The sequence below is a fragment of the Periophthalmus magnuspinnatus genome, chromosome 24 (assembly GCF_009829125.3).
Source record: "Periophthalmus magnuspinnatus isolate fPerMag1 chromosome 24, fPerMag1.2.pri, whole genome shotgun sequence".
NCBI classification, from domain to species: Eukaryota; Metazoa; Chordata; class Actinopteri; order Gobiiformes; family Gobiidae; genus Periophthalmus; species Periophthalmus magnuspinnatus.
Window position 1 is genome coordinate 13387337 of NC_047149.1, and position 27102 is coordinate 13414438.

The 27102-nt window shown below is 43.9% G+C and overlaps 1 protein-coding gene across 2 annotated transcripts in view; it reads right to left on the minus strand.

Moving 5' to 3' along the window:
• Positions 1-142: 142 nt before the first annotated feature.
• akap12b (A kinase (PRKA) anchor protein 12b) overlaps positions 143-27102 on the minus strand; it is a 45872-nt gene continuing 18912 nt past the window's right edge. Inside the window, exons 2-4 of one of the 2 annotated variants that reach the window (XM_033990490.2) lie at positions 24388-24463; positions 1813-5925; positions 143-996 (exon numbers count right to left, since the gene is read on the minus strand). In XM_033990490.2, the coding sequence (XP_033846381.1) occupies positions 1817-5925; positions 24388-24463 (4185 nt within the window). In that variant the 3' untranslated portion in view covers positions 143-996; positions 1813-1816. Of the gene's footprint in view, positions 997-1812; positions 5926-9043; positions 9237-24387; positions 24464-27102 lie in introns of those variants that run through there. The other variant, XM_033990491.2, reaches the window with a different exon arrangement.

Consider the following 27102-nt stretch of genomic DNA (forward strand, 5'->3'; position numbering starts at 1 on the left):
ATGCGATACTTGTTGGCTATGTGGGCAGTAGGAGAAGTCAAGTATTGAGTCCAGAATTGTTAGTAAAAGTAAGACCTTATAATAGAATGCAACAAAACCTCTGACATAAAGGCATTGTTTACCAAATAGTCATGACCAAATGAGTTATCATATTACTTTATTGTATCTTTACAATATTATGCAATGTGTAATAATGTAATTTTCACAGTAAATCAGGCAGTGATTGTTTGTCATATCTACAGAAGCTTATGATACACTATTTTTGATGGGACGCAGCACATTGTGACAAGTGTCCAGTCTTACAGGTTTTGAAATACAATATCAAACACCGCTTATTTAGATTTTTACAGTGCTATTACATACGGACACACCTGTACCATGTTTCACTTATATTTGCTACAAACAATAAATGAATATGACATTAAAAGTTGTGATGATACAGGTGGCATCTTGAAGATTTTGTTAAAATAAAGTCTCAACTGCCATGGGGATACCCAATGTATCAGATAAAAATTCAAAAGTCAATGTTCATACAATAACAAAATAGGGCAAAAATGGAAAAAAAAAAAAAAATAGATGTTGAATGACGAATAATCAATATAAATACAATATACAAGATAATAATCCTCTGTCTCTTCTCCATTGGTCATAAATCTCACTCCCGCTACTATACAACCTCACACATACTGTATACACAAAATACACACTCCAACAGGTTTCTCCTGATTCAGCAAAGGGCACTAGAAAGCCACTGAATATGATGTCACACTCATTCTTAAGCCAGATGAGATGCTTTCGGACAGGACATGCGTGAGTGTGAGAGCCAGTGGGGGTGGGGGGTTGCAGGAGGATGGTGGTTAGGGCAGGGGCAGAATCAGTCTTTTACTCTCTGGGGCATGATGGCCAGAGCTGCAGCCTTTCACACTGTCTTTCCCTCATCACTCACATCTTCCTGGTCCAAACTAAGTCGCCCAGGCACATGTATTGTATCTTCATCTGCAACAGAGAAACAAAAATGCTAGTAAATAATCATGTTTGATTTCATGCTTCAGATGGACATTTTATGGACATTGTTGTTGTTAGCTTTTACAGAAACAGTAAAATATAAAGTTTAGAGGAAGTAAAACTATAATTAACTAAAACAAAACTATAATTACAGTTATACTGACATTTGACACTTTGAGCTTATGTCTAAGAGAGCAAAATGTAAATGTCTGCACAATGTAAAAATGCTGCTTCTGTAACACACTGAGTTCATTTCCTATTAAATTCCTCATAGGGCACTAGCATTCAAGTGGCCCTTTATATCAAGTTGCCCCTTATATCATGTTGCCGTATACATTGAAAGTATAATTCAGTCAAAATAACAGAAAAGTCCCAATTTGAGGTCTTTGAGGCTTTGTAATTTAATCTAACAAATGTGTACACTGACATGGTTTCTTGACTCCATACTGAGAAAGAAAACGGGAGGAGGCAGAGGAGGAATCATAATCAGTCTTTCAGCACAAGTTCATCTGCCCCTCACACACACTGCTTCCCTTTAAAACCCACGGCCTACAAAGAAGGGGTCAACAGCGGCATTCCTGCTTTGATATCAAAGGTCCCCTAGTTACTCATAGTCTGAACAAAAGCTTTTTCATCTGGTCAGTGGGTAAATCCCCTCCTCTACTCCCCTAATAAAACCAGGGCCCATTGATGTTTTAAAAAAGCTACTATGAAAAGATTGCTTGATAGGCCAACAAAGGAATTTTACAAAACTACCTTGGTTCTCACACTAAAACACATGTACCATTAATAAAGGGGCCGCCTCACCTGCTCACGATGCTGCTGTGATCTCTGTGGAGACTGGTTCTATTTCCTTCACGGCCTCCTCGATCACCTCAATCACCTGGGCCATGACCTCGGCGCATTTCCCTAATGGCTTCTCTGCTTCTGGTTGGCTGTCTGCTGCTACTGCTGCTTCTGCTTCTTGGGGTTCCTCTGACACAGTAGACAGCCGTTCGGACACTTGTTCACCGTTTGTCTTGATTTCTGCTTGAACTGGGGCGCCTACAGGACCGTTGGTGTCAAACTCAACTGCAGCCTCCTCTTCCACTGTTGGTTCTTCAAGAACTTGTGCTGTTTGGAGGACCACCTGGACTGGGATGTGGAGCTCTAGGGGTTTGGATTCTGTCTCTTCTTCAACTGTCTCTGTGTCATTAACGTTCTCTTCAGCTACTGCCGTCTCATTGCTCGGTTCTGGTTCATCCGGACTTTCTTCCTTGACCTCTTCTTTCTCCTCTGCTGCTGCTGTCTCTTCACTTACTTTAACCTCTTCCTCTTGCTTGTCCTCCTCTGGCTTCTTCTCCTCTTCAGTTGAGTCAATACTGCCTGTGACTTCAAGGGGAATTGTGTCAGTAACTTCCATGGCCACATGAAGGACTTTTGGCGAGGATTTCTCACAAAGAATTGCAATTGGAGTGTCTGTGACTATTGGAGTTTCTGATTCGATCTCAACATCTTTCTCAATTGTTGCAACTGCATGGTCTGGGGTTGGGATAGTAGAGGATGGACTGCTGGGTTTTTCAGATTCAGGGGCATCTTCTGAAACTTTATCCACAGCCTCTTGGATGACATTCTTGGCAATTTCCATGCTTTGTGACTCAATTGTTTCACCTTCTGTAGTTTCCTCAATGACCTCAGTCCCAGCAACCTCTGATTCAACAACTTCATCTACAACCGCTTCAGAGACGGGCACATTTTCAGCAAGAACTTCTTCGGGGTTAGGGCTGGCTGGGGCGACAAGGACTACTGTTTCTGCAATCACAGGAATAACTTCACTGGGCAGGACCACAGGGAATTCTGGCTCAGTTTCCTTTGTGGTGGTTATTGTACTGTCACCTATGGTGGAGGATACCTCTTTGGCCACTGTGTGGACTACCTCTTCAACTGGGGAGATTTCTTCAGTAGCAACAAGCTGCTCCATGTCCATCTGGACTTCCTTGGTTTCTAGAGTTGGCTCAGTAATTTCAACACTTTGGGTACACAGTGCAGCTTCGGATGTTGCAATAATTGGATCAATGACCTCAACTTTAGGTGAATTCTCGCTAACTGTAGGTGGCTGTATAACTTCAGATCCTTCCATTTCAGTGCTGACAATACCAACTTTCTCAATATGTGGCTCAATACCTTCAGTGGCAACTTGAATGTCTGCAATGCTATTTGCTGTTTTTTCTACCATGGGTTCGAGTTCAGTGGTGTCGACTTGGTGGATTTGAGCTTCAAGGACAGGATCTTCGGACATGGTAGCTTGTTCTGTGATGGCTGGCTTCTCCTCAATTGACACTTCAGTAGAACAGGCATCACGAATTACAGCCATACACTCTGTGATCGGTGACACAGGTTTCTCTAGAGTGACTTTTGCGATCTCCTTGGTTCCCAGACCAGTGCAGATAGCCATAGCTTCATCACGGGCATGCACCTCGAGGATGGAATTGGTCTTAACATCAGCAGTTTCAGTTGGTGGCTCATACTCAGTTGTTTCAACAGCGGTTTCCATGGGAGCATCTTCAACAGCAACAGAGGTCTTTGCAGGGATTACATCATTCTGGGCTTCAACAGCTTGAAGAACTTCCTGAGCATTTTCAGTCTCTGGTTCTTTGGGAACAGTGGCTGTTTCTGAGGATGGAGCTGGAGCGACTGGTTTGACTTCAGCAATGGACAGTCTGCGGCCGGTGTCGACTTGTTTAGGAGACACAGGGGCTTGCTCTTCATCTTCTGTAATGTCAGTATCAACCGATTTCGGGGTGGCAGCGCTCTCAGCCTCCTCTGGGATATCACTCAGCTGGTCTTGTTTGTCATCTTCAACTGCTGCTGAGATCCAAGATGGGGACCTCTCTTCTGCAGCACTGACTTTGGCCTGGACAACTTCTGCATGGGCTTGTTTCTCAGTTTCAGGTTCAGCTGGTTCATCATATTCAGAAAGGGGGACCACCGCTGGAGTGTCAGAATCCTCTTCACCAGAGCCGTGTTCAGTTGAGGCTTGCTTTTCAGACTTCTTCTTTCTACGCCCAGGGAAGAACTTCTTCAGAAAGAAAGATGACTCTTCTTTTGGGGCCTCACTGTCGGACAGGACTTGTTCTACAGCATCCTCTGGCTTTTCTTCACTTTTTGTCCTCTTCAACGTAACCATGCGTTTGAGTGTGTCCCAGGCAGAAACAGGAGGGCTCACAGGTTCAGGAGAGGACACAACTTCACCCTCGTTCTCACTGGTTTGTGGAGTGGCAACCACAGCTTCAACTGTAGCCTCCTCTTCGGCCTCTTCTACTGCTGCTGTTGGTTCCTCTTCAACCTTGGTCTCATCATCATCAGAGTCAGAGGTTTTACGTGTTCTCTTTTTTGGACCGCCCATGCACATCAGAGCTTCCCAGGAGACAGACGTGTCCATTTTCTTTTTCTCCTCAGTGCTGCTGGTGAGTTTTTCAGTGGCTTCTGTCTTTGGCTCTTCCTCTGTGGTTTTCTCCTCTTTAGTCTCCTCTTCGCCACTCTTATCTGCAAGGGTAGCACTCTCAGTGGAAGATAGTGTTGCAGACTTGGCAGGTTTCTCACCATTACCCTCATCATCACTCTCAGAGGGTCTCTTTACACGTCTTTTTGGAGTCACAAGTTTCTTGAAGGAAGACCAGGCAATGATCCCCTCCTTTTTCTTCTCCCCGTCAGAGGTGACTTCACCATCGGTCTCCTGGCTGGACTCTTTCTCAGTGACCTCCATAGTGACCACATGTTCTCCGGACTCTTCTGGGGATGAGGGGCCACTCTCAGCTTTAGGGACCTCTGCAGATTCAGTGGACGACTGTAGTTGTTCAGCCTGCTCCCCAGACTCAGTAAGCTTTGTTTCAGCATCTTTCTTGGTCTTTTGTTTCTTAGTTGACAGCTTTTTAAGGCCAGCTCCTGTAAACAGCTTTTTGAGAGGGCTTCCATGGGGTTTGGCCTTCTCCTGGGAGGACAGCAGTTCAGCTTCTGTGGACAGTTCCAGTGCGGCTTTCTCCTCATCTGGTTTGGCCTCGTCAGTAGTATCAGTTTCTGGAGTAGGTGCTTCTGCTGTGGCCTCTCCATCTGTAGCTGCCTCAGGCTTAGATTCTTCTGCGGCCACTTCCTTTACGTCCTCAGTGACAGCGTCTTCCTTTGGCTTATCCTCCTCAGAAGTGACTGCAACCTCCTCTTTAGCCTCTGATTTGCTCTCTTCTTCAAGAGCTCCTTCCATTGTTTCTGCTTTCTCCTCTTCACCAGCAGCTGCTGTTTCTTCCTCCTTTGGTGTCTCCTCTTTCATCTCTTCTTCATCCTTTGTCTTCTTGATACTAGCTTTCTTTCTCAGATTGGAGAAGAGCCCACCGCTAAAGATCTTTCTAAATGGGGAGATAACTTCTTGGGCTGGGCTGGTCTCTTCCTCCTTTTCAGTTTTCTCCTCTTTGGGTGCATCTTCTGTGACCTCTCCTTCAGTAGACTTGGCTTCTACCTCCGGGCTTTCAGTCTTCTCTGCGTCTTTACTGACCTCTGCTTCAACAGCAGTATCAGCCTCTTTCTCTTCAACTGTGCTCTTCTCCTCAACAGTTGCCTCTTCCTCTTTAACAACCTCATCCACAACTGTGTCATCTTCTTTATCTTTGATGGTCAGTAGTTTAACCGGGTCCTTTTCCTCACTCTTGTCTTTCTTCAGAGTGAATTTGAAGCCAACAAAACGAAATATTTTCTTGAAGCCAACCTCGTTTGCATCTTCACTTTTCTCCTCTGTGGCTTTCTCTTCAACAACTGAAATGTCATTGGCATCAGCTGATTCTTTCTCCACTTTCTCTCCATTTACTTGAGGAGCCACTTCGTCCTGAATGGCATCCATCGTCTCAGGTGCCTCCTCCTTCTGAGCCACAGACACACCATCCGGTTGGCCCACTGCAGTGAGAAGACAACAACAAACAAACATTTGGTTAGTTCTATATTAGTTCTCACATAAATCTAGATCTCAGTTTTCAAACAGACCCCAAAAAACCCCAAACATAATAATAATAACAAATACAATAAAATGTTAAAATACACATGAAAATAGTAGCATTGTCCAAATAAATCCACTTTTATTGTACTATGTTTGTTCACTTCTTGTGACAACCTGAATACAAGCAAAACCATCTGTCTATACTCTAATCAACATTCTAATACCAACACTATTTTATTATAAGCATTTTGGCAGTATCAGTTCCGTGTGTCTATGTTTGCTTACATATATAATAGAAAACTAAATAACATGATAGTCTTGTGCCCTATAATTGCTAAATACTACAAAATGTAGTTTGGATAAATCTGTATACAATCTTGAGATTGAAAAGATGTCCGTCTGCCATCTATCTGTGTTTTGATAGGGGAGAGTGTATGGGGTGATGACCAGCAGCGTCTCAAACCTTTTTTTCTCCTCTCACATCTCATTGCAGTCTGGAAACCCTCACATCTGATACCCCTGCACTTTCAATAGGGACTGCCAGCAGTTAATGCCCAGCTATCAGCTTACCTGATTACACCCACTAAAAACACCATGAGCCTATTACACTGAGAGGAAACTAAGCTCTCAATTTAATCATTAGTGAAAAAAGAATCATATTTTTGAGACTTTGTAATAAAAAAATAAAAATGTTGATATGGGAAAAAAAACCATCTGTTTTTGTCTGACACAAAAATGCAAAACCAAATGTCTGTCTACATACTTGTATTTAATTATAGACATAAAGCTCCACTTAGAAGAACCACATTCCAACATTTCCAAAGATCCAAAAAAGTAAGGAGGGGATTTTGAAAAAGGCTACACGGTAATTGTATTTATTAACTAAGCAACATACCAAACTTAAAGCCACAGTCACACCCATATCTTATCGACTGAGGAATTTAAGATATGTTGTCACCTCTTTATTTAGATAAACATATTTTGGACTTAAATGTTAATTGGAAAATCTGAATGTCTGTTGTCCTAACTTCAAATTGTGTTAAATATAAGCTATACAATACTGGCTTTTACTCCTATTTAAAAAAGTCCCAATCCCCTTGACCCAAATTCCACCACAGCAGGATGGATGGGGACCACCCCCCTTCCTAAGGCACATACTCATACAAACACAATAGCCCTCTTACCCTCTTTGGCCTCCCAAAATAAAAGACGGGGGGTGGTCAACTTTTCTATTATCAAGAAACCATGCAGGCTTGAGGAAGTTTGTCATTTGGAGCTAGCACACTGAAAAGACCCTATGTAAACAAAATGGGGCAGACCAATCAAAAAACAATCTCTAACAATTGTGTGTCTCAGTCACATAGGTGATACTAGTCAAGCATTAACAAAACGAATACAACTGTGTGAACGTGGGCCATTTACAGACTTGATGTAGCACATGTGTGAGGGAGGGGTCTATGTGTATCTACATGGATAGTAAAACAGGAACCATGTTGATTTAACAGACTACTGGCATCTCTCCTCTCTTTTTGATCTTTGTTTTCCGGTCCGATTTTTTTTACAGGCACACACAACTGTTAACTGATTCGTTTTGGGGGAAGAGGGGGTGGAGTGGTTTAAATGCAAAAAGGAGGAGGGGGTGGAGGAGGGCGGGTGTTTTGAATAACGACTGTACGGGCAAGAATGTGTGTGAGAGGGCTGAGACAGTGGGGGGCTATGGGGAGAGACGGAGATGGAGTGGGGAGGGGTATGTCCCGAGGCTAGAACCCAAATCACTTTAGAAGGGTGTTGCATATCAAACATACAGATACATACACATTAACTGGGGTCAAAGTACTTTCTACTGGAGACAAGCTTTGTTTACATGTGGGCCAAGAAACTTATATCCTAAACTCGGGAAGTTATATGGCCCCTTTCACTCACTCACTTACTCACTAATACAAAAGTAGGAATAGTAGTAGGTAAAGCAAAAAGTATCTATAAAAAACAAAGTATTTATTGCAAATATATAATTCATAACATTTTGCGCATCAGATGGTGTCAAGTGATCAAGTATAGCAGTTAATAACTAGAAGTGTATAGTGGTATAGTAGCCTAAGTATCTCAATAGCTCCATGATATAAGGTGTGGTCAGAGGGAGCACTCCACTGTCTCCATAGGGGATCCAGGCATCAGTCACACCCAAAGTCCATTAACCATTGCATCATTCTTTCCACTTATATACAACACAATATGGCTTTGAAGCATATCTCTGTACTTGGCTATTACACAAATGTAATACATAACTTTGTGCAAATTATCCACCACCAAACCATTACTTTCCCAACTTTTTAAAGCCTTGTGAAGTAATTAATTCCATATGCCCTGTACCCTCCCCATTACAGTCCACTAAAGTGAATAACCCACTGGGAATTAAGATGGAAGTCTAATCTAATGAATACTTCACATGACAAGACACCGGGGAGAGCTGGCACCGTTTGTGGCCCGAGCTAAAAGAGGGCTTTGAAAAGGTCTGTCAAATACTGATGTTGTACAGTGGGTGCATTTGTACTACAGGGGCAGCTGTTGCTTTGTCAGATTTTTTTCCCACCAAGAAGTTAGTGTTGTTAAGTGATGTTTAGGGGACTTAGTTTGAATACATCAGTGAAAGGATTCATTGAAAGTATAGAACAATTGGACAATGGGCTACATTGGCAACAGGAAAAGAGGAGATGCTGTGTAGGGAAATAAAGTGAACTACATAATCATTATTTGTAGTTCATAATTCAACATATTGGAAGTATGAGACTATAAAAGTTGAGATGTGACACTGATATTAAATTCAAAAGGAATTCAACTGGAATTCTCTCCACTATCACTATATCCACATATGGGACAGCTGAATTTACTCATCCATGCTGGGACAGTGCAGGCTAACCACACCCTCAGGACAACAGTGCCTTAGGCTAAAAAACTCATGTAAAATCATGTAACAAGAAACCTTTGCATAGACTTACATGACATACTCAATTACCAATAACAGCAGAAAATGATGATAAACTTTGGACCATATGTCAAATAACTGAAATGTAGGCTCACCTGTTAAAGTTATTGTCCCAAGCATTTGTACAACTCCAAAATGACTTTCTTAAAAATATATGAAAAATGGAAGAATGAAAAAAGGTCTTGAAAAATATAAACTGTAAATTCTCAGTTCAAACTTGGCTCACGGTTCACTTGCTTCACTCTACAGAGGGCTGAGCTGTGTCTCTAGTTGCTGCGTCCCGGTCGGTATGTGGGGAAGAGAGAGCTACACACTGATTTCAACAGACTCACACACATGTCATGTTTGGGACCACCCCCGCCTCTCCTCCTCCTCCTCCCCCTGTCTGTCCCGCGCCTTTCTTCAGCTGTTCTGAATGAGCACCCCCCACCCCCACCACCACTACTCCACCCATACATCCCAACACCCGCTCCACCTACTCCTCTTCCTATAGCACGACTGAAGTTTGTGATCACTACTTACCTTAACCATAGGAAAATGTTACTTTTATGCCCAATAAAAGTACTGCTAATCAAAAAGAAAATATAAGAAAGAATAAAAATGCACATAGCTAAATATTTTAAATATTTCCACAACTACTAATACTAAATACTACTATTATTGCTGTTGGCCTGTTACTGTTAATACTATTACTGCTTCAGGTGATTCTTTACAACTGTGCTGCGATCAAAGGAAAAGGCTAAATTGACTTATTATTTCAGTATTTTCAGATCATATCACAAATCACATGATGCATCGTTCAAAATTGCTTCTGCTACAACAGCTAACCGGATACTCTAACAACATGGTGAAGTTATGAGATCACTTTATTTCAATGCAAGTCAGAAATATTATTTAAAAAAGAGACATACAAATACAAGTGAAACTTTACTTTCCACTATATTTAAACTCCATACAATCCACTCCAGAGCCACTTCCTGTATGGGTCTCCACATAAATTCACATTCATTATTTCGCTTTCTCCACAAAAGACAAACAACTAACTCAAAACAAGTCTAGAAAGTATCTGCAACCCTCTCTTTCACTCCCACATTCAAGGGGGCAACCACATGCCCACAGTATCACCATATCTCATAACTATTGTCACCAGCCATCAAGAAGCACGTTGACAGAGACAAACCAGGAGGCAGGCATTTTGTTTGGAAGTCCATTGTGTATGCACTGCCTCACTGTAACATTATAGGTTCATTTGGGGTAAACTCCAAATGTTTTTCCACACTACAAGTGCTACAATTGTAGACAATGCCAACTGTGAGGCCAAGAAGAAAGCTGGATCTGATACTAACACTTGTATTTAGATTCCTGTTGGGAGAAAACAGTCTATGGAAAGTCCAAATTTCACTTTTGGAATTTTTACCAATGTCAAGTTAGATCACTTTGATACTTTATTAAATTAATTTATTAAAGCCACTTTGATTTTTGTTCATATTTGGTAAATATTTGTGTGTGCGTGTCTTTTTGTGCAAGCCAGCTACTAAGCGTTAAAGTAAGCGTTATAGTTACCTAATTAAAGCAAACAGACCTAACTATGCAAACTAATAAACTATTATTAAACTTTTCAAAACAAGTCTAAACCAAAGCTTCTGAAGCTCAAATCCACTACTCAATTACGCCAATCCAGACAGGTTTAATTTGCCTTTTGTGTCCCGGGATGAGGGGGGTCTGGAGGAATGCAGATAAATCCCCAGGTAAATACCGGCATAATCAGATCTGTCACACTTATGCATTGTCCCACAGGAATGTGTGAATTCTGGTGCATAGCTCCCAAAAGGGTGATAACAATAGTAATCAAGTAGTGTCTGCTACAGCCTGACTGCAGGCATGGTTAAGTGTTATAACTAATTTAACGTGATGTGAATTAATTTTGTGGCTATGCACAAAGCTTCAGCTACATGAGCAGGGCCAGGGAGTTTTCAGGCTAAGAGTAACATTATGTAATAGGAATAAGTCGTTCTGAATAGTTTCTTCATGCCATTCTTTGTGATGGTTATGATAGATATTTGAAATGATGGTTTTGATTGTTTATGGGAAACAGGATTGTAGCTGTCTCAGGCCTAGATAATTGCTTTCGTAATTTCCAGGGTGTAAAAAATTGCCTACAAAATATGGTGACATTTTAGTCAATTTAATCATTGAGAAGGTGTTTTTGTTGTTGTTTGTTGAATATGTTCCATATGTCAAGGATTTAATTGTAGGTTCAAGTACAGGCAAGTGAAGAGAGAAGGCTTTCCCCATGCATTTGGCAAGCCCATTTCAAGCCCATTTCAAATTACTTAGACATAACAAAAACAACTATACAATAAACTGGAGGGTAAAGCCATAATTCACCTTTGTGATTTTCATAAAGATGATCACAGTCATTTACGAGGAATCCAGCCATGACACATACATCAAGCCTGCAGTTATTACAGTGTCTCATAGGGCTGGCATTTCACTATACAACTTTCCTATCATCTTACACAATGGACCACTATAGGAGCAGAACATAATGCTGAGTGGACATTGAGTCACTCTGAGGCATTTAAAGTTTGATTGGAGTGCACTTCCCTTTGGCTCGGCCCTCATCCTCTCTGCTCTCCCTGACTCACCCACATCAGTCACATTCCTAGACTTCCATACATACTGACACATTTTAATTTAGGCACCCGCACTGCCTTTGGGCTACGGCGGGATTTGTGAGAATTGCTGTTGTGAAGATCCTATATACAGTCTGTAAAAAGGATGTTAAACGGTGGAAAAAGCCAAGAGTTGTGAAAGACGACATTGTGGATCAAGTTCACGATCTGGTTTAAAATTTTCCTGGACATACATGTCACTGCTTCATCAATTAACACATAAATTGTTTTATGTTTCACAGTCATAAAAACACTAAATGTCATTATTGGTGTCTTTACTGGCCCCATGTGACTGGTGATGGCAAGCACTCTCGCCTCACATCAAGAACGTCCTGGGCTTGATCCTGCAGCAGGATGAGGCTTTTCTATGAGGATTGTGCATGTTCACCTCATATATAATAGAACTGAAGGATGGACATATTTAAACATTCTTTTGAACATAAGATAAGAAATAAGAGTCAAAGTAACTCACTGGAATTAATCACCTAACTTTATCATATTCAATATTTGGCAAAAATAATCAGAAAACTTTAAATAAAATTCTGATCGCATTGAATCACATACCCTCATGTAAACAAATTCGAACAAACTAGACAAAACTTGGGAAGTAAGTGGCCGCGGTTTTAAGGGAGTACTGACGCAAAAGTTCTATCTGATCAATGTGAAAAAAACTCAGGAATGTCTGAGGAGGGGTACTGAGTGAGTGGAAGGATGGGTGAAGGGTGCTTTTTTGTACGCTGTATACAAAAAGAGCATGACATCATCAGACAGACAGGCCAAGAAGAGTCTACGTTGCCTCCTTCCTCAAAGAATTCCAAGAACAAGATTTCGGACCATGTTGGGATAATTGGAGGAAAGAGAAACTCAAGTGTGCATGAATTTAACACAAGATCAGAGAGTTTTGATCAGTGGACCTGTTGATAGTGTCCCATGGTCCAATGCCACTCCTCTGTCCCATCTGAGAAGTACTTAAGCTGGGCTCTACAGTTTTGGCTGACAGGACAGGATAAGAATGTAAGACAGGAAATACAGTCTCTTGTTGACATCATGGCTTCCTCTTCCGCCCCTTTCCCATTTCCTCGAGCGATGTAATGCTTTGAGTTTATCCTGTACTCCATGAATTCCCGTGAAAGCGTGATTCAGAAAGATAAAAGATGTGACGTGTCTCTCTATGTTTCATGACTGAACTTTGAACAGTGAAGTTTATGTACAGTCTATTGGTATACTGTTAAAAGTGCTGTACCTGATTTTCAAAACATGAAAAACACAACTAGTTTATTTAGTTTAGTTTGCAGAGGTCCAAAGTTGTTCCTTATCTTATGCATTCCGAGAATCCTAATTATTCATCTCAACCAGGGTGGAGTTTTGCTGTCACAAGTATGCTAACAACCACTAGCATGTTAACAGTGCACTTCCTGAATCTCTGAGGATAAAACGCTCTGAATTAGATGTAGACAACACACAGAAAACTCATTTCTACCTTAAGAGCTGCTTATACAATATATCTATACTGGGGTAAAACTAATTTTGGTCAACTACAACAAAAAAAATATGGGTACAGCCACTTTAAATGATCAGTATTCAGTCACTAACACGTGTAAACAAAATGATTTAAATTCAAAATAAAATGTTTTATCAACCATGTTCAGTAAATAGTGGATTTGAGCCATTTGACCAACAAAATTCTTCATAGTTGTGACCTGCCATCTGTTGCACTTGCCTTTATTTTGCATTCCAGACATATTTCAGGGAGCAATTTGGCATTCCAGTTGGTGTTAGACATCATGTTGTCTCAGGCTATGCACTGTAAAACACCTACTGAAATTAAAAGTAACTGAAACAACCAATTGGGCATTATGAATAAAGTAAAGAAAGGTAAAATAAGTCCAAATGCCTTACTATTAGAATGGGCTTATACTTATAGATTTGTAGATTTCTCTTGACCTGGAGGCCCTATCTTGTAATGCTAAAGATGTTTATTATCCTCTTCCAGGAAACAAATCTTTTTCTTACCTCATTGTTTTTGTATATCTGCTTAACATTATTTTCTGGCTCAGATCCACAACCATGCACCACGTCTCCAGCTCTGATACCTCTCCCCTTTAACAAGCAATTTTAACTGGGCGTTTCAATCTAATTTAGACATTGCCAAAAAGGAGTAAGCTAACATCACAGCTGTTTTCAGAACAATTTGGATGTGTTTTGAGAGATTTCTGGCCACAAATGTCAATGATGTAAAACAGTATGGTGAAAATGGCAAATTAAGTTGTAACATACAGTCCTTATGTGATACATACCAGACTAAAGCACTGAAGCATAGCAGTGTTGTTAAGACTGTATTAAATACTGGTTAAATTTCAACCATCAGTCATAATGCTTTTGGAGTCCTGCAGAGGAGGGTGGACCACATTCCTCTGTCCCATTCTATGAACACCCCACAAGTGGGATCCACTTGGGGTTGTGGGGTGAGGGGCAGGGGGGGAAATTAGGTTTTTGGTGCCGCGAAACATGACAGAGCGGGTCCTGGGGGGTTTCACAATATGACCACATCTCTACAGCTTAGGTCTAAATCAGAGGTGTATTAGGAAAGCATTCACTAATTTTCTCAGTTTTACAATGTAATATTTTTGGGCTGGGCAGATTCCTCCAAAATCTGAACTACTCCAAGCCACATGTTTTTAATGACAGAGGATTGACTGTAAACCTGTCATTTAAAAGAAACAAACATATCACAATATGAAACAACTGGATCTCAATCTTGATTGAAAATGAATAAATTGTGCAGCCCTATAATATTAGATTAATAATACATTTGAACAGGTTCAGATGACATTCATTAAAGAGGTTCAACAGAATTAAAACATTTCATAATAAGGACTAGCAGGACTAAACAATGACTAAACCAGATTTAAGTTTAGACGTAGGTCAAAATGCAGAAAAAAAAATATTATTAGAAAATTATTAGATGCCTATCAACAGGTGCAGCTGGTGGCATGTACAGACAAGAAAGTGGGACAACAGTAACTTTCCCAGAGAAATTTGAATATGTGTTATCAAGTCTGGTGTTTATGACCAAAGATCAGGTGTGATGTTATTGGAATGTATATTCTGCAAAGCCTGTCAATGCCTGAAGACAGATGTCTGTATTACATTTAAATACATCAGTTGAAATATTATGCTTGCACAAGTGGATGTAAGCCTGATCGACTGCTGCAACAAAATACCATTAGTTAAAGCTTGGATAATGTTACAACAAAATATATTTAAAACAAATTAATTGTTCTTGTTGCCTCAGATGCAAGGGCTGTGAGTGGCAAAAGTGCACTTATTATGGGTAACTGATACTATACCTTTATCCTATTGTTCTTAAAGGCGCACTATGTAACTTTTCTAATGAGGGACTCCCACCAGCTAGTCTTCAAGGAGATGGGATGTTCCAAAGTATGGCATTTATCTTATCTATCTAGCATTTATTACACAAAAACACATTGAAAAGCATGTATTCTTACTGTGAACGAGGTGTCTCCACAGATCTAACCAGTAACTTGGCCTGGTGGTGTCACATGCTTGTCTCCATGGAGATAGATGGATAGGTTTAATACCATACTGTAGAACATTCGAGACAGAGCAATAACATCTCCATGGAGACAAGCAGATAATGGGCTCTCCATCTGAAAAGTTACATAGTTCACCTTTAAACTAAACAAATTCATGCAATGAGAAAAATGAGGACTGTTTCCAAACTTGCTAGCTATTGAATGCATCCATCCCTATCACGAGTTACTCAACAAATTAACGAATAAAACACGCAGCTCTGTGACTGTAACTCAATTACTGAATGGGCTGTGATTGATGCTTGTCTCACTACTGGGAAAATATCCTTCAGCAGTCCATATCCACGCATTTTAAAAGCAGTATTCAGGATGTTATAGGAAATACTCACTATAATTATTGATGTCAGAAGGAATGCTATAGAGGAATACAGTGTAATTCATATTGGGAAAGAACTAAGCTGCGGTCTGGTTTGTGTTAGGACAAACTGAGACCCACTGGCCCAGAGCACACAGTCGGAGTATAGGGAGAGGTTCGAAATACAAGGATGATGAATGCTTTTGGCAACGGGACAGTCCCATCCAGTTAACCCCCAACCACATACACACGCACAGTCTGAACACATTCCTCTCATAAAATGTTACACCTGCAACTAAATGTGATAAAGAGGTACAGGCAGCACAGAGAGGATAACTATAACAATCTGGACTGGCAAACATCTGTGGACACTTTATTCTAACTGACAATGAAACTGGGATAGTTTGTCATGTACAAAAATGTGCATATTGATTTTGTAGCTATTACTGCTAGACTGCTGAAGGTCTTGAGCTTTAATGCATGTTGTGTTGTTTTATAATCGTCATCGATCAAGATTAAAACAATGAGTGGATCCTTATGTGCTTTCAAGGAAGGTACTGCCCCTATGGTTTAGAAAGGCTTTTAGTCAAATGCATGTGCTGGCATTGATTTGTAGCTGTTGAGCTGGGAGCTTAGCTAATACTTGTACATGCACTGAAAAATCAAAATAGAGAAAATGGTGAAGAATGCCCCCAATTCACAAAAAGATGTGTCGTAACGGTGCGGATAGGACCAAAGGATGCAGACCAGAGCAGTTTTAACAGTGTTTATTTACAGCGGTGAAAATGCAGTCTTTAAACAGGTCACAAGAGCAGGTACAGGAACCGGGGAGCGGGAGACGGGTCAGGCGGGTGCGGTGCAGGTAGAGGCGGGCAGGACAGGACCAGGACGGGGATAGAAGCAGGTGCGGTACCAGGGCAGGCGGATCAGACGAAGACCAGAGCGGGGAGCGGGTGACAAACCAGAGACCAGGACCGGACAGGAGACGAGACGAGCAGGAGACGAGACGAGCAGGAGACGAGACGAGCAGGAGACGAGACGAGCAGGAGACAAGACGAGCTGGAAGCGATACCGGGACTGGAACGTGGCGGCAGGAGCTGGGCGAGTAGAGGCAGGAATCTGGAGGGTGCATAAATCCAAATGAGCATTTGCCGGAAAGTACCATATAACAAAGCTTAGCAAGAAACATTCACGTTTTACACGCGGACGGTCTGGCACCGAGTGTAGACTGCCAAGCCTTCTTGTACTCAGCAGCAGGTGGTGGTGATTAGGCTGATGCACCCCAGGTGTGCACGGGAGGAGTCAGGCACTCCACCCAGCTCCAGACACACAGGTAGGGGAGGGGGAGAGAGCACGGGAGGACAGGGAAAACTGACATCATGACAGTACCCCCCCCCTAAGGTCCACCTCCTGGTGGACCCCCAGGCTTGTCAGGATGAGCGCGGTGGAAGTCTCTCACCATGTCGGGGTCCAGAATGCGTGCCCTGGGCACCCAGGATCGCTCCTCCGGACCGTAACCCTCCCAATCGACGAGGTACTGGAGGCCCCTACCACGGCGACGAACGTCAATCAGGCGGCGGACGGTGAACGCCGGGTGGCCGTCAATGACTCGGGCGGGCGGTGGGGGATCGGCCGGAGGGCACAGGTCGCTGGTCCGGACTGGTTTAACCTGGGAGACGTGAAAGGTCGGATGAATCCGGAGAGACGGGGGTAACTGGAGGCGCACCGCCGATGGATTTATGATCCTCATGATCTTAAACGGTCCCAGGAATCGGGGGGACAGCTTACGGGAGTCCGTCTTCAGCGGGACCGTCTTGGCGGAGAGCCAAACCATCTGGCCAGGTTGGTATACGGGCGCCGGGACACGGTGGCGATCGGCCGTCGCCTTAGTGCGCGCTCCAGCCCGAAGAAGGGCCGCCCTGGCCTTCTTCCAGATCCGGCGACAGCGCTGGAGATGGCGCTGAACAGACGGGACGGCGAGGTCCCTCTCCTCCGTGGGAAAGAGAGGGGGTTGATATCCCAGCGATGCCTCGAAGGGGGACATACCAGTGGCGGAACTCACGAGGGAGTTGTGAGCGTACTCTATCCAGGGTAGGTGAGTACTCCAGGTCGCGGGGTTGGCGGAGGCTGTGCACCGTAGGGCCGACTCCAGGTCTTGGTTGGCCCGCTCCGTCTGCCCATTAGATTGTGGATGGAACCCGGACGTGAGGCTAACCGTGGCCCCCAAACTGTCGCAGAAAGACCGCCATACCTGAGAGGTGAATTGGGTCCCTCTGTCGGACACGATGTCCACCGGGATGCCGTGGAGTCGGAAGACATGACTGGTCAGCTGGTCGGCAGTTTCTTTGGCTGTGGGGAGCTTAGGCAGGGCAACGAAATGGGCGGCCTTGGAGAAGCGGTCCACAATGGTGAGAACCACCGTGTTCCCCTGGGAAGGGGGAAGGCCCGTCACGAAGTCCAAGGCGATGTGGGACCAAGGGCGACGAGGAACTGGGAGAGGATGCAAGAGACCAGAAGGGGGTGAGTGGGAGGCCTTGGCCCGAGCACATACCTGGCAGGCGGCGACATAAGCCCGGGTGTCTGTGTCCATCGTGGGCCACCAGAAGCGTCTCCGGAGGAGGGAGAGAGAGCGACCGGCACCAGGATGGCAGGCGAAACGGGAGGCATGGACCCACTGGAGCACCTGAGACCGGACAGAATCGGGAACAAACAGTTTATCTGGAGGGCCGTTACCTGGGTCGGGGTCGTTGGTCTGGGCCTCTCGGACGGTGTCCTCGATATCCCAATGGACCGCGGCCACCACACACGAGGAGGGGATAATTGTTTCTGCGGTGACCGGGCTATCCTCCAGGGCGAACTGGCGGGAGAGGGCATCTGGTTTGACGTTCCGAGATCCGGGGCGGTAGGTGAGGAGAAAGTTGAAGCGGCTGAAGAAGAGGGACCAACGAGCTTGACGGGGATTGAGGCGCCTGGCGGACTGGATGTACTCCAAGTTTTTATGGTCGGTCCAGACGATGAATGGTTGCTCCGCCCCTTCGAGCCAGTGGCGCCACTCCTCCAAGGCCAGCTTTACGGCAAGGAGCTCCCGATCCCCCACATCATAATTGACCTCGGCCGAGGACAATCGCCGGGAAAAGAAGGCGCAGGGACAGAGGCGGTTGTGGGGGTCGAACCTCTGCGAAAGCACGGCCCCCACTCCCGAGTCGGAGGCGTCGACCTCCACGATGAATTGCCGTGAAGGGTCGGGCTGGTGCAGGATGGGAGCGGAGGTAAATAGTCTCTTAAGCTTCTCGAAGGCTGTCTGCGCCTCAGGAGACCAGGCAAACGGCAAAGCAGGAGAGGTGAGTTTAGTTAAGGGCGAGATAACCCTACTAAAATCCCGGATGAAACGTCTATAAAAATTGGCAAAGCCGATAAATCTCTGGAGCTGTCTCCGGCTGGTAGGAACGGGCCACTCAGTGACAGCCTGGATCTTTTCAGGGTCAGCTCTTACTTGGCCCCGCCCCACAATGAAGCCCAAAAAGCTGACCTCCTCTGCGTGAAACTCGCATTTCTCAGCTTTCACGAACAGTTTATTCTCGAGGAGGCGCTGGAGAACCTGGCGAACGTGCTGATGATGCTCCTGGGGGGACCGCGAGAAAATCAAGATGTCATCCAAGTAAACAAAGACGAATCGGTTAAGGAAATCACGGAGCACATCGTTGATGAGGGCTTGGAATACGGCAGGGGCGTTGGTGAGACCGAAGGGCATAACCAAGTATTCGAAATGTCCCAGGGGTGTCTTGAAGGCCGTCTTCCATTCGTCTCCCTCCCTGATGCGCACCAGGTGGTACGCATTCCGCAAATCCAACTTTGAGAAGATGGTCGCACCGTGGAGGGGCGTAAATGCCGAGTCCAGTAAGGGAAGCGGGTATTTATTCTTTACGGTTATATTGTTCAGACCCCGGTAATCAATGCAAGGCCGCAGGGATTTGTCCTTCTTAGCCACAAAGAAGAACCCCGCTCCCACGGGTGAAGTGGACGGGCGGATGATTCCGGCAGCCAGGGACCCACGGATATAGTCCTCCATTGACTCGCGTTCAGGTTTAGACAGGTTATATAGCCTGCTAGATGGTAGTGGGGCACCCGGCAGGAGGTCAATGGCGCAGTCATATGGACGGTGGGGCGGTAAAGAGAGGGCCTTGCTCTTGCTAAAAACCTCCCCCAGGTCGTGATATTCAGCAGGCACCGAGGACAGATTGGGGGTGTCTGGGGACGGATCAGCGACAGGAACGGACCTCCCGGCCGGAGGGAGGGCGGACCGAAGGCACTTGGCGTGGCAATCGGGACTCCAGCCCGAAACTCCGCCCCTGGCCCAATCGAAAACAGGGTTGTGGGCGCGTAGCCAGGGGTAACCAAGGACCAGAGGAGAAGCGGAGGAGGACAGGACATGAAACTGACGGTTCTCTTGGTGGTTGCCGGACAGAATCACGGTGACAGGTTCTGTGATGTGAGTGATGTGCCCCAGAAAACGTCCATTGAGCCCCTGGGCATTTAAGGGGCGTTCGAGGGGCTCCAGGTAGACCCCGAGCTGCTCCGCGACTTGGGCATCAATAAAGTCCCTCTCAGCCCCGGAGTCGATAAGGGCGGAAACGCATAAGGTCTCTGTGCGAACGCACAGGGTGGCGCTGAGCCGCAGTCTATTAGAAGAGTCCAGGATGTGTTGCTCGCCCACCAGTACTCCCAGTGCTACTGGTGGGCCCCCCCTTTTGGCCGAACTGGGCAAGTGACCACATAATGTCCGCGCTCACCGCAGTAGAGGCAAGCCCCGGCCAGACGACGCCTCCGTTGACGCTCCTCGGTCGACACAAGGGTCCTGTCGAGTTGCATGGGCTCATCCGGCGGGGGCGGGGCAGCGCGTGGCTCCGGCGGGACCGGTGACCGGCGTCTCTCTCGGCGACGAGCCCGTAGGCGGTTGTCTATACGGTGAGTGAGGGAGATGAGGGTCCGCAGGTCGGGGGGTTCGTCCCGGGAAACCAATTCATCTTTCAAAGTCTCGTTCAGGCCCCGCACAAACACAGCCCGCAGCGCGCTGTCCGTCCAGTCCAGCTCCGCCGCATGTGTCCAGAATTCAATGGAATAATCCGCTACCGTCCTGGAGCCCTGGCTGAGAGTCAATAACCGGGAGGCAGCATTGTCCTGGTAGTGCGGGTGGTCAAACACCAGCTTAAACGTGGACACAAATTCATTAAAATCCAGGCTATCCACAGACGTCTTCATTAGGCGCGCCTCTGCCCACTGGAGAGCTCTGCCCCGGAGTAATCCACATATATATCGGATCTTGGTGGCCCCCGAGCTGAAACGAGAAGGGCATTGCTGGAACATGAACTCGCACTGGAACAGGAATCCGCGACAGAGGTGAGGTTGTCCAGCATACGGCTCCGGATCCGTGCCTCTCGGCTCCGGGAGGCATGGTGGCGCTCCAGCTGCAGCAGGCGGGGTGACGAGGAGCGCGGCCACCTGGTGGTTAAGCTGTGCCACCTGCTGGGACAATGTCTGATTTAGCTCCAATAGAGTTCGAATGGATTGTTCGTGCTGACCCAGCACCGCCTCGGGGTGAGAGTGCGTGAGGCGGCGCATCTGGTCCGGATCTGAGCCTGCTTGGTCCATAGTGGCCAGACCGTTCTGTCGTAACGGTGCGGATAGGACCAAAGGATGCAGACCAGAGCAGTTTTAACAGTGTTTATTTACAGCGGTGAAAATGCAGTCTTTAAACAGGTCACAAGAGCAGGTACAGGAACCGGGGAGCGGGAGACGGGTCAGGCGGGTGCGGTGCAGGTAGAGGCGGGCAGGACAGGACCAGGACGGGGATAGAAGCAGGTGCGGTACCAGGGCAGGCGGATCAGACGAAGACCAGAGCGGGGAGCGGGTGACAAACCAGAGACCAGGACCGGACAGGAGACGAGACGAGCAGGAGACGAGACGAGCAGGAGACGAGACGAGCAGGAGACGAGACGAGCAGGAGACAAGACGAGCTGGAAGCGATACCGGGACTGGAACGTGGCGGCAGGAGCTGGGCGAGTAGAGGCAGGAATCTGGAGGGTGCATAAATCCAAATGAGCATTTGCCGGAAAGTACCATATAACAAAGCTTAGCAAGAAACATTCACGTTTTACACGCGGACGGTCTGGCACCGAGTGTAGACTGCCAAGCCTTCTTGTACTCAGCAGCAGGTGGTGGTGATTAGGCTGATGCACCCCAGGTGTGCACGGGAGGAGTCAGGCACTCCACCCAGCTCCAGACACACAGGTAGGGGAGGGGGAGAGAGCACGGGAGGACAGGGAAAACTGACATCATGACAAGATGGAAATGTTTTGGCTACACGATATAAATGACAGTTTGTCTCTTCAAAAATATGTTCACTTCACCTACTTGCCTGTACTCGCTTTGCCTAGAATGTTCCACAGTATGACATTAAACCTATGCCATACAATTCAATAATTCAATTGCAATTACAGAAACATCCTACTTATCTCTATCACTTCTCCATGGTGATATATAAATTTAATGCCATTCTGTAAAACTTTCCAGGCAAAATTATTGCATCTCTTTGGAGACAAGCAGGTTGCAGACCCGCAACAAGAAAAAGTTAGATAGTGCACCTTTATGCCCCCTTGTTTTATGTGCCGTGTAAAACTTAACTAAAAAATCGTACTTTGCAAAGGGCTTTAGGGAGGGACACTTAATCATATGACATCATCACAAAATGTTTTAGGCCCACACCCAACAGACGACTCACTAACACATGCACATATGGACCGGCTTTGAATTCTGTGCTCGTCCTATTTTGTCCCCCTCCTTCAAATTTCATGCAATTTTGTTGAATCTTTTCTAGAGGGAACTTTTTTGGCTCCTCAAAGCAATTCCAACTGTTTTGTCAATTGTTCAGATACCAATCAAATGCTATTATGGACAGATTTAGCCAAATTCAGTTTCAAACTGGATACACACCATCACTTTTCCAATTTTTTTGATTTGCTTATTCAACCCAATACCCTGTCCTTCTTCATAAACCTGATTATGTACCTGCATTATCATTTTGGGCGGTGCTTAATAAACAAGATGTGACTGCCCTAATTTCTGAACACTTTTATGGCGAAATTATTACCTTATGTAAACCTTTCAATTCACTGTTTGTGTTCTGAGGGGCACCGAGGATAATGCTCAGTTTTTATTAAATTATGTGATATTTAATTAAACGATGAGATATGATTTGTGGAACAATATTTGCTTTCATTACAATTTAGGCTTTCCCATGTCCTCAAATGTTTTAATTTTAAATACAGGCTAAATGAAAAAAATTAAATGAAAGTAAACATGTAGAAGGTTTTTGGGTCACAAAGCTCTGTCATGATGTATCACCAATGTTATCTTCTCCAGCTCCAGAGCAGAGCCAGGATTTGTGTCTCTGCTTGTATCTCCCTTCCTCTCACTCCCACTCTGAAGCCTTGAAGGTGTTACACAATAAATATACAAAGGACGTACTCAAAATGTGTACTCAAGTGTGTTAAATGTATTGTTACTTCCACAAGGTTATTTAAGTAGAAGTCATAGTTTACTCCTAATGACAGTCTAAATCTTGGATAAATGGAGAGGGGGACAATAGAAAGTGGATCTGATATAAAACCTTAAAGCCTGGAGTAGGCAAAAGACTGTACACTAAGGGTAACCGCCCTGAAGCCGATGCTGAACTGAAAACTTTTGTGGTCAACTATTGTTTCTAAATCTATAGGTCTAGATCCTGTTCACCCACTTTGCCACCAAACAAATAATATGGCCATTAATACTTGGTAAAACTATCAAACTTTCACACATAAAAGAGTTCGCCCGTATCTTTTGCTGCATATCTTTGATGTATTGAGTTACTTTCTAAACATCTAGAATCGCTTCATTAAACCACTTATTAAATGGCGTATTTGACAGAATGGCATGTGACATATCTCGTTGTTTTAAGTAGTATAAGGTTACTCCTTCTCCTGGGCCTATCGTATTATGAAGTGTGCGGGTTACTTTGAGTGAGCTCAGGGTCACGGCCTACTAAATATTTAGGGAGGGCCTACACACACCCTGCAGCCCTCCATGCCAAGGGAGACGTCAGAAAAATAAACACATGTGTTAAGAGAATTAAGCACAGCATAGGTAAATGGGGAGATAGTAAAATGATATAAATGAAAGTAAATTACACTTCAATGGGAACCTTCCATTGTGGTGGTGTGGTACTGTATATAGTATAGTATGGTTTGACCAGCTAGATCTGCTAAGTCATTAAGTAAACTTGGTCTAGAAAAACTTTCACTACTGCTTTGTGCCAATGAACAATTGTATGAACCCATTATGATTTGTAATTGTATAATTATAATTATTAACAGCTTTGTGGAATAATGTGTGTCCTTGCAAACATCATGTAAAATAATTTGTACTGTTCTCCGCAATAATGAACGCTTTTATAGAAGGGACCAACCTTAATAAACTTCATATCTTTTATTGTGCAGAATTTAATTGCACTAGATGCCAATAATATTTTTCTCCCAGTAAGTATAGTGTGTGGTTGACTTTAACAAACCACAAATGATAAAAGTCATCTCCGCGTGTTGATAAATGGATTAGCTCAGATATATAAAACATCTGTAGATCGGGATATCCCTCCACAGACGGCCCAGACAGACAAACAACCTCACCTCATGCCAGCGCTGTAGCAACAGTACAAGATCCCCAGACACAAACACACACAAATACAGCCCCCGGACCACACCAGGAGAAGCTAAAGACAGGCTTAAAGACACAACACTCAGGTCAAACAAACAATAAAAATGTACCATCATCCAGTGTGTTGTCCTCCGAGTGTCCATTCAGGCTGCTCATGCTGGAGATCTGACCGTTCTTCTGCAAAGACTAGAAAAAGAAAGAGAGTATTTAAATTTAGTCTCATGAATCCAGTCAAAGATAAACTAATTGATTAAGTGGTTACTTGAAAAGAGATTGTTCTGCTGTTGTTTATTTAGTACTAGGAAACCGATTCTTATTTCATTTAAAGTTACAAATTGGTATGAATTGTTGAATAAAAGAGCAAACTGAACTCCTAGATGTACTTTGAGAGGTAAAATACCAGCTACTCCTCAATTATAACATGGCAACAGTCAAATATCTGCAAAACACAGTTACAACACAATTACAGATCTGACCAAAGCCCTAATGTTAACAAAACTAATTGGAGAATAGAAAGAATAATAGATTGCATCCAACTTGCCAACTAGGTAATGGGGTTGCATGAATTCAATTGTGACTTGCAATTTTTCAGAGTAAAATTTTGTAGTGGACAATCTGTTACCAAAATCAATTTGATATATTGTGCAGTCTCATAGATGAATTGTCATATTTGATAGACATATAGACAATGTTTTTCTGTATGTAGCTGCACGAGATATGGGATTTTCCAGTAAGTATGAGATTGGAGACCCAGTCATTTAAACTAAGTACAATTTATATCCTCCGCTTCAGGTTAAGAGATACTTTAAATATTTATCTTATTGTTGTTATCTTGTTGACTTGACTAATAGGTGGAGATGGCAATCAGTGCTAAACAAAGCAGGCGTAGGATATACAGGTGAAAGCAATGACTGCCAAAGTAAACATTTACAGTCACTTATTAACATTTTAAGCAGAGCCAGCCAGACTCCGGGACCTTATCTTGACATCTCTGTCCACACATGGGGTTTTTGTTCTGGCAGGGACACGTTGTGAGTGACAGAGTTACAATGGCAGGCTGGCCCATGCTTTGTGCCGTCCTGGGGCAGCAAAAGGCAACCAGAGCCTCCCCACAGAGCTGCTAATCTAACTAATGGACATGTCAGGTCTTCATTCCCAGCAGCTTCGACTCCTCCTGGAAAGCCATGAAACCCAATACAACAAAAGGGAGATTCTGCTTGAATCTAATACTTAACCAAAAGTGACAAAATGGTGAGAAAAGGGGAGTGAGGGAGTGAAGTGATGGTCAAGTGTAATAGTTTATGAAGGGCTGGAGCTGATAGAGGTATTTGTAACTGATACTGATATTTTCAAGCCAGTGCCTGACAATGTTTCCTCAATATGCCAGTCAAATATTGTTTTGTTTGGCTACCCTATCATGTCTTAATGAAAGTGTGAACAGCATTATGCTATCTCACCCCTGTCAGAACTAAGGCTGTAGTCGACAAAAGAAATTCTTTGTATACTAAAGACAAACCCTGTGCAATTATCGACTAAAAGGAGGAATGGCGCAGCAAAAGCTCTAAAAACTGATCTAAGTATACACAGAAGTACAAGTAAACAGCATTTTCATTAGAGAAAAGGAAGATTAAACTGTCCAGTCTCTCCTAAAACCAAAATTTCCGTCTAACGTTTATGTCAGATGCCCTTTCTAAATCCTAATGTATGTGTTGTATGTAAAAATTATAAGCAGTCTCCACATTACAATGTTATTTTTTTTTGCGCATACCACATGTGATTTGAACTATGGTCGTCCAGCATGTTTCAGAAAACACAGAATTCATCAGTGAAGTCCAAATGCAATAAACGGTATTATTTGTTCATCTTTCTAAAACCATGGGGGTCCTGACCAACTCACCGCAGACCCAAGATGACCCCACCCATATCGACCACATGACAAGCATTCTCAAAATTCTTTGTCCTCGGCACCAAATTCTACCCATAGCCCAACACTCACCTAAACACTCACCCTTTGACCGCCACTGTCCCAAAGTCACCCCCTAAAGCCTTCCTAATGCCTATGAATGCCTGAGATAACAGTGATGCAACAGACCTACAGCAAGCAGTAATCTGGATTTAAAGACTACATACTGGTCCCGGCATGTCTTTCCTTACAAATACAAATAATATGATGTTCTTAGATAACAAAAGCAGTAGTGCGAGTAGTAAGAAGTAGTAGCTGCAATGATCATTAAATAAAGTTTCACACGTAGTAGTTTGTAATAGTATTTTGATAAATATCTGATAAATGAGACAGTAGTAGCAGTAGTGTGACAAATAGAATACACTTAATACTTAAAATGTTTGCTAAAGTAATTTTGTCTGTTAGCCTACTTCCCCAAATCCTTTTAAACTAGGGCCCTGTGCAGCTAATAAAATTTTAATCAAGACTGAGAATCTGCCATTTCTTAGTATATAGGGAAAATATACGTCTTTAATAGAGACGTGTACAGCCAATCTTGAAATTGAATTGTTTTTATATTAAAAGTGTATGGTTTATGGTCAAGAAAGTTATATTTAAAAAAAAAAAAGTATTTGTATTAAATAAAACAAAATAATATCACCAACTTGAGTGCCTGTTTTCATAATAATTTTTTACCTTTTATACTCATTCAAGATTAAGGTATGGACATTTGACTCATAGCCTAACTATTCAAAAAAGATTAGGAGAAAAGCCACATCGGAATGGCATTATATAAATTCACACTTTGGTTTATCATTGCAATGAACTGGAAATGAACTGATGGTGGCTGTGTCGCCTTAGTTGACCTGAATCCCCACCACTT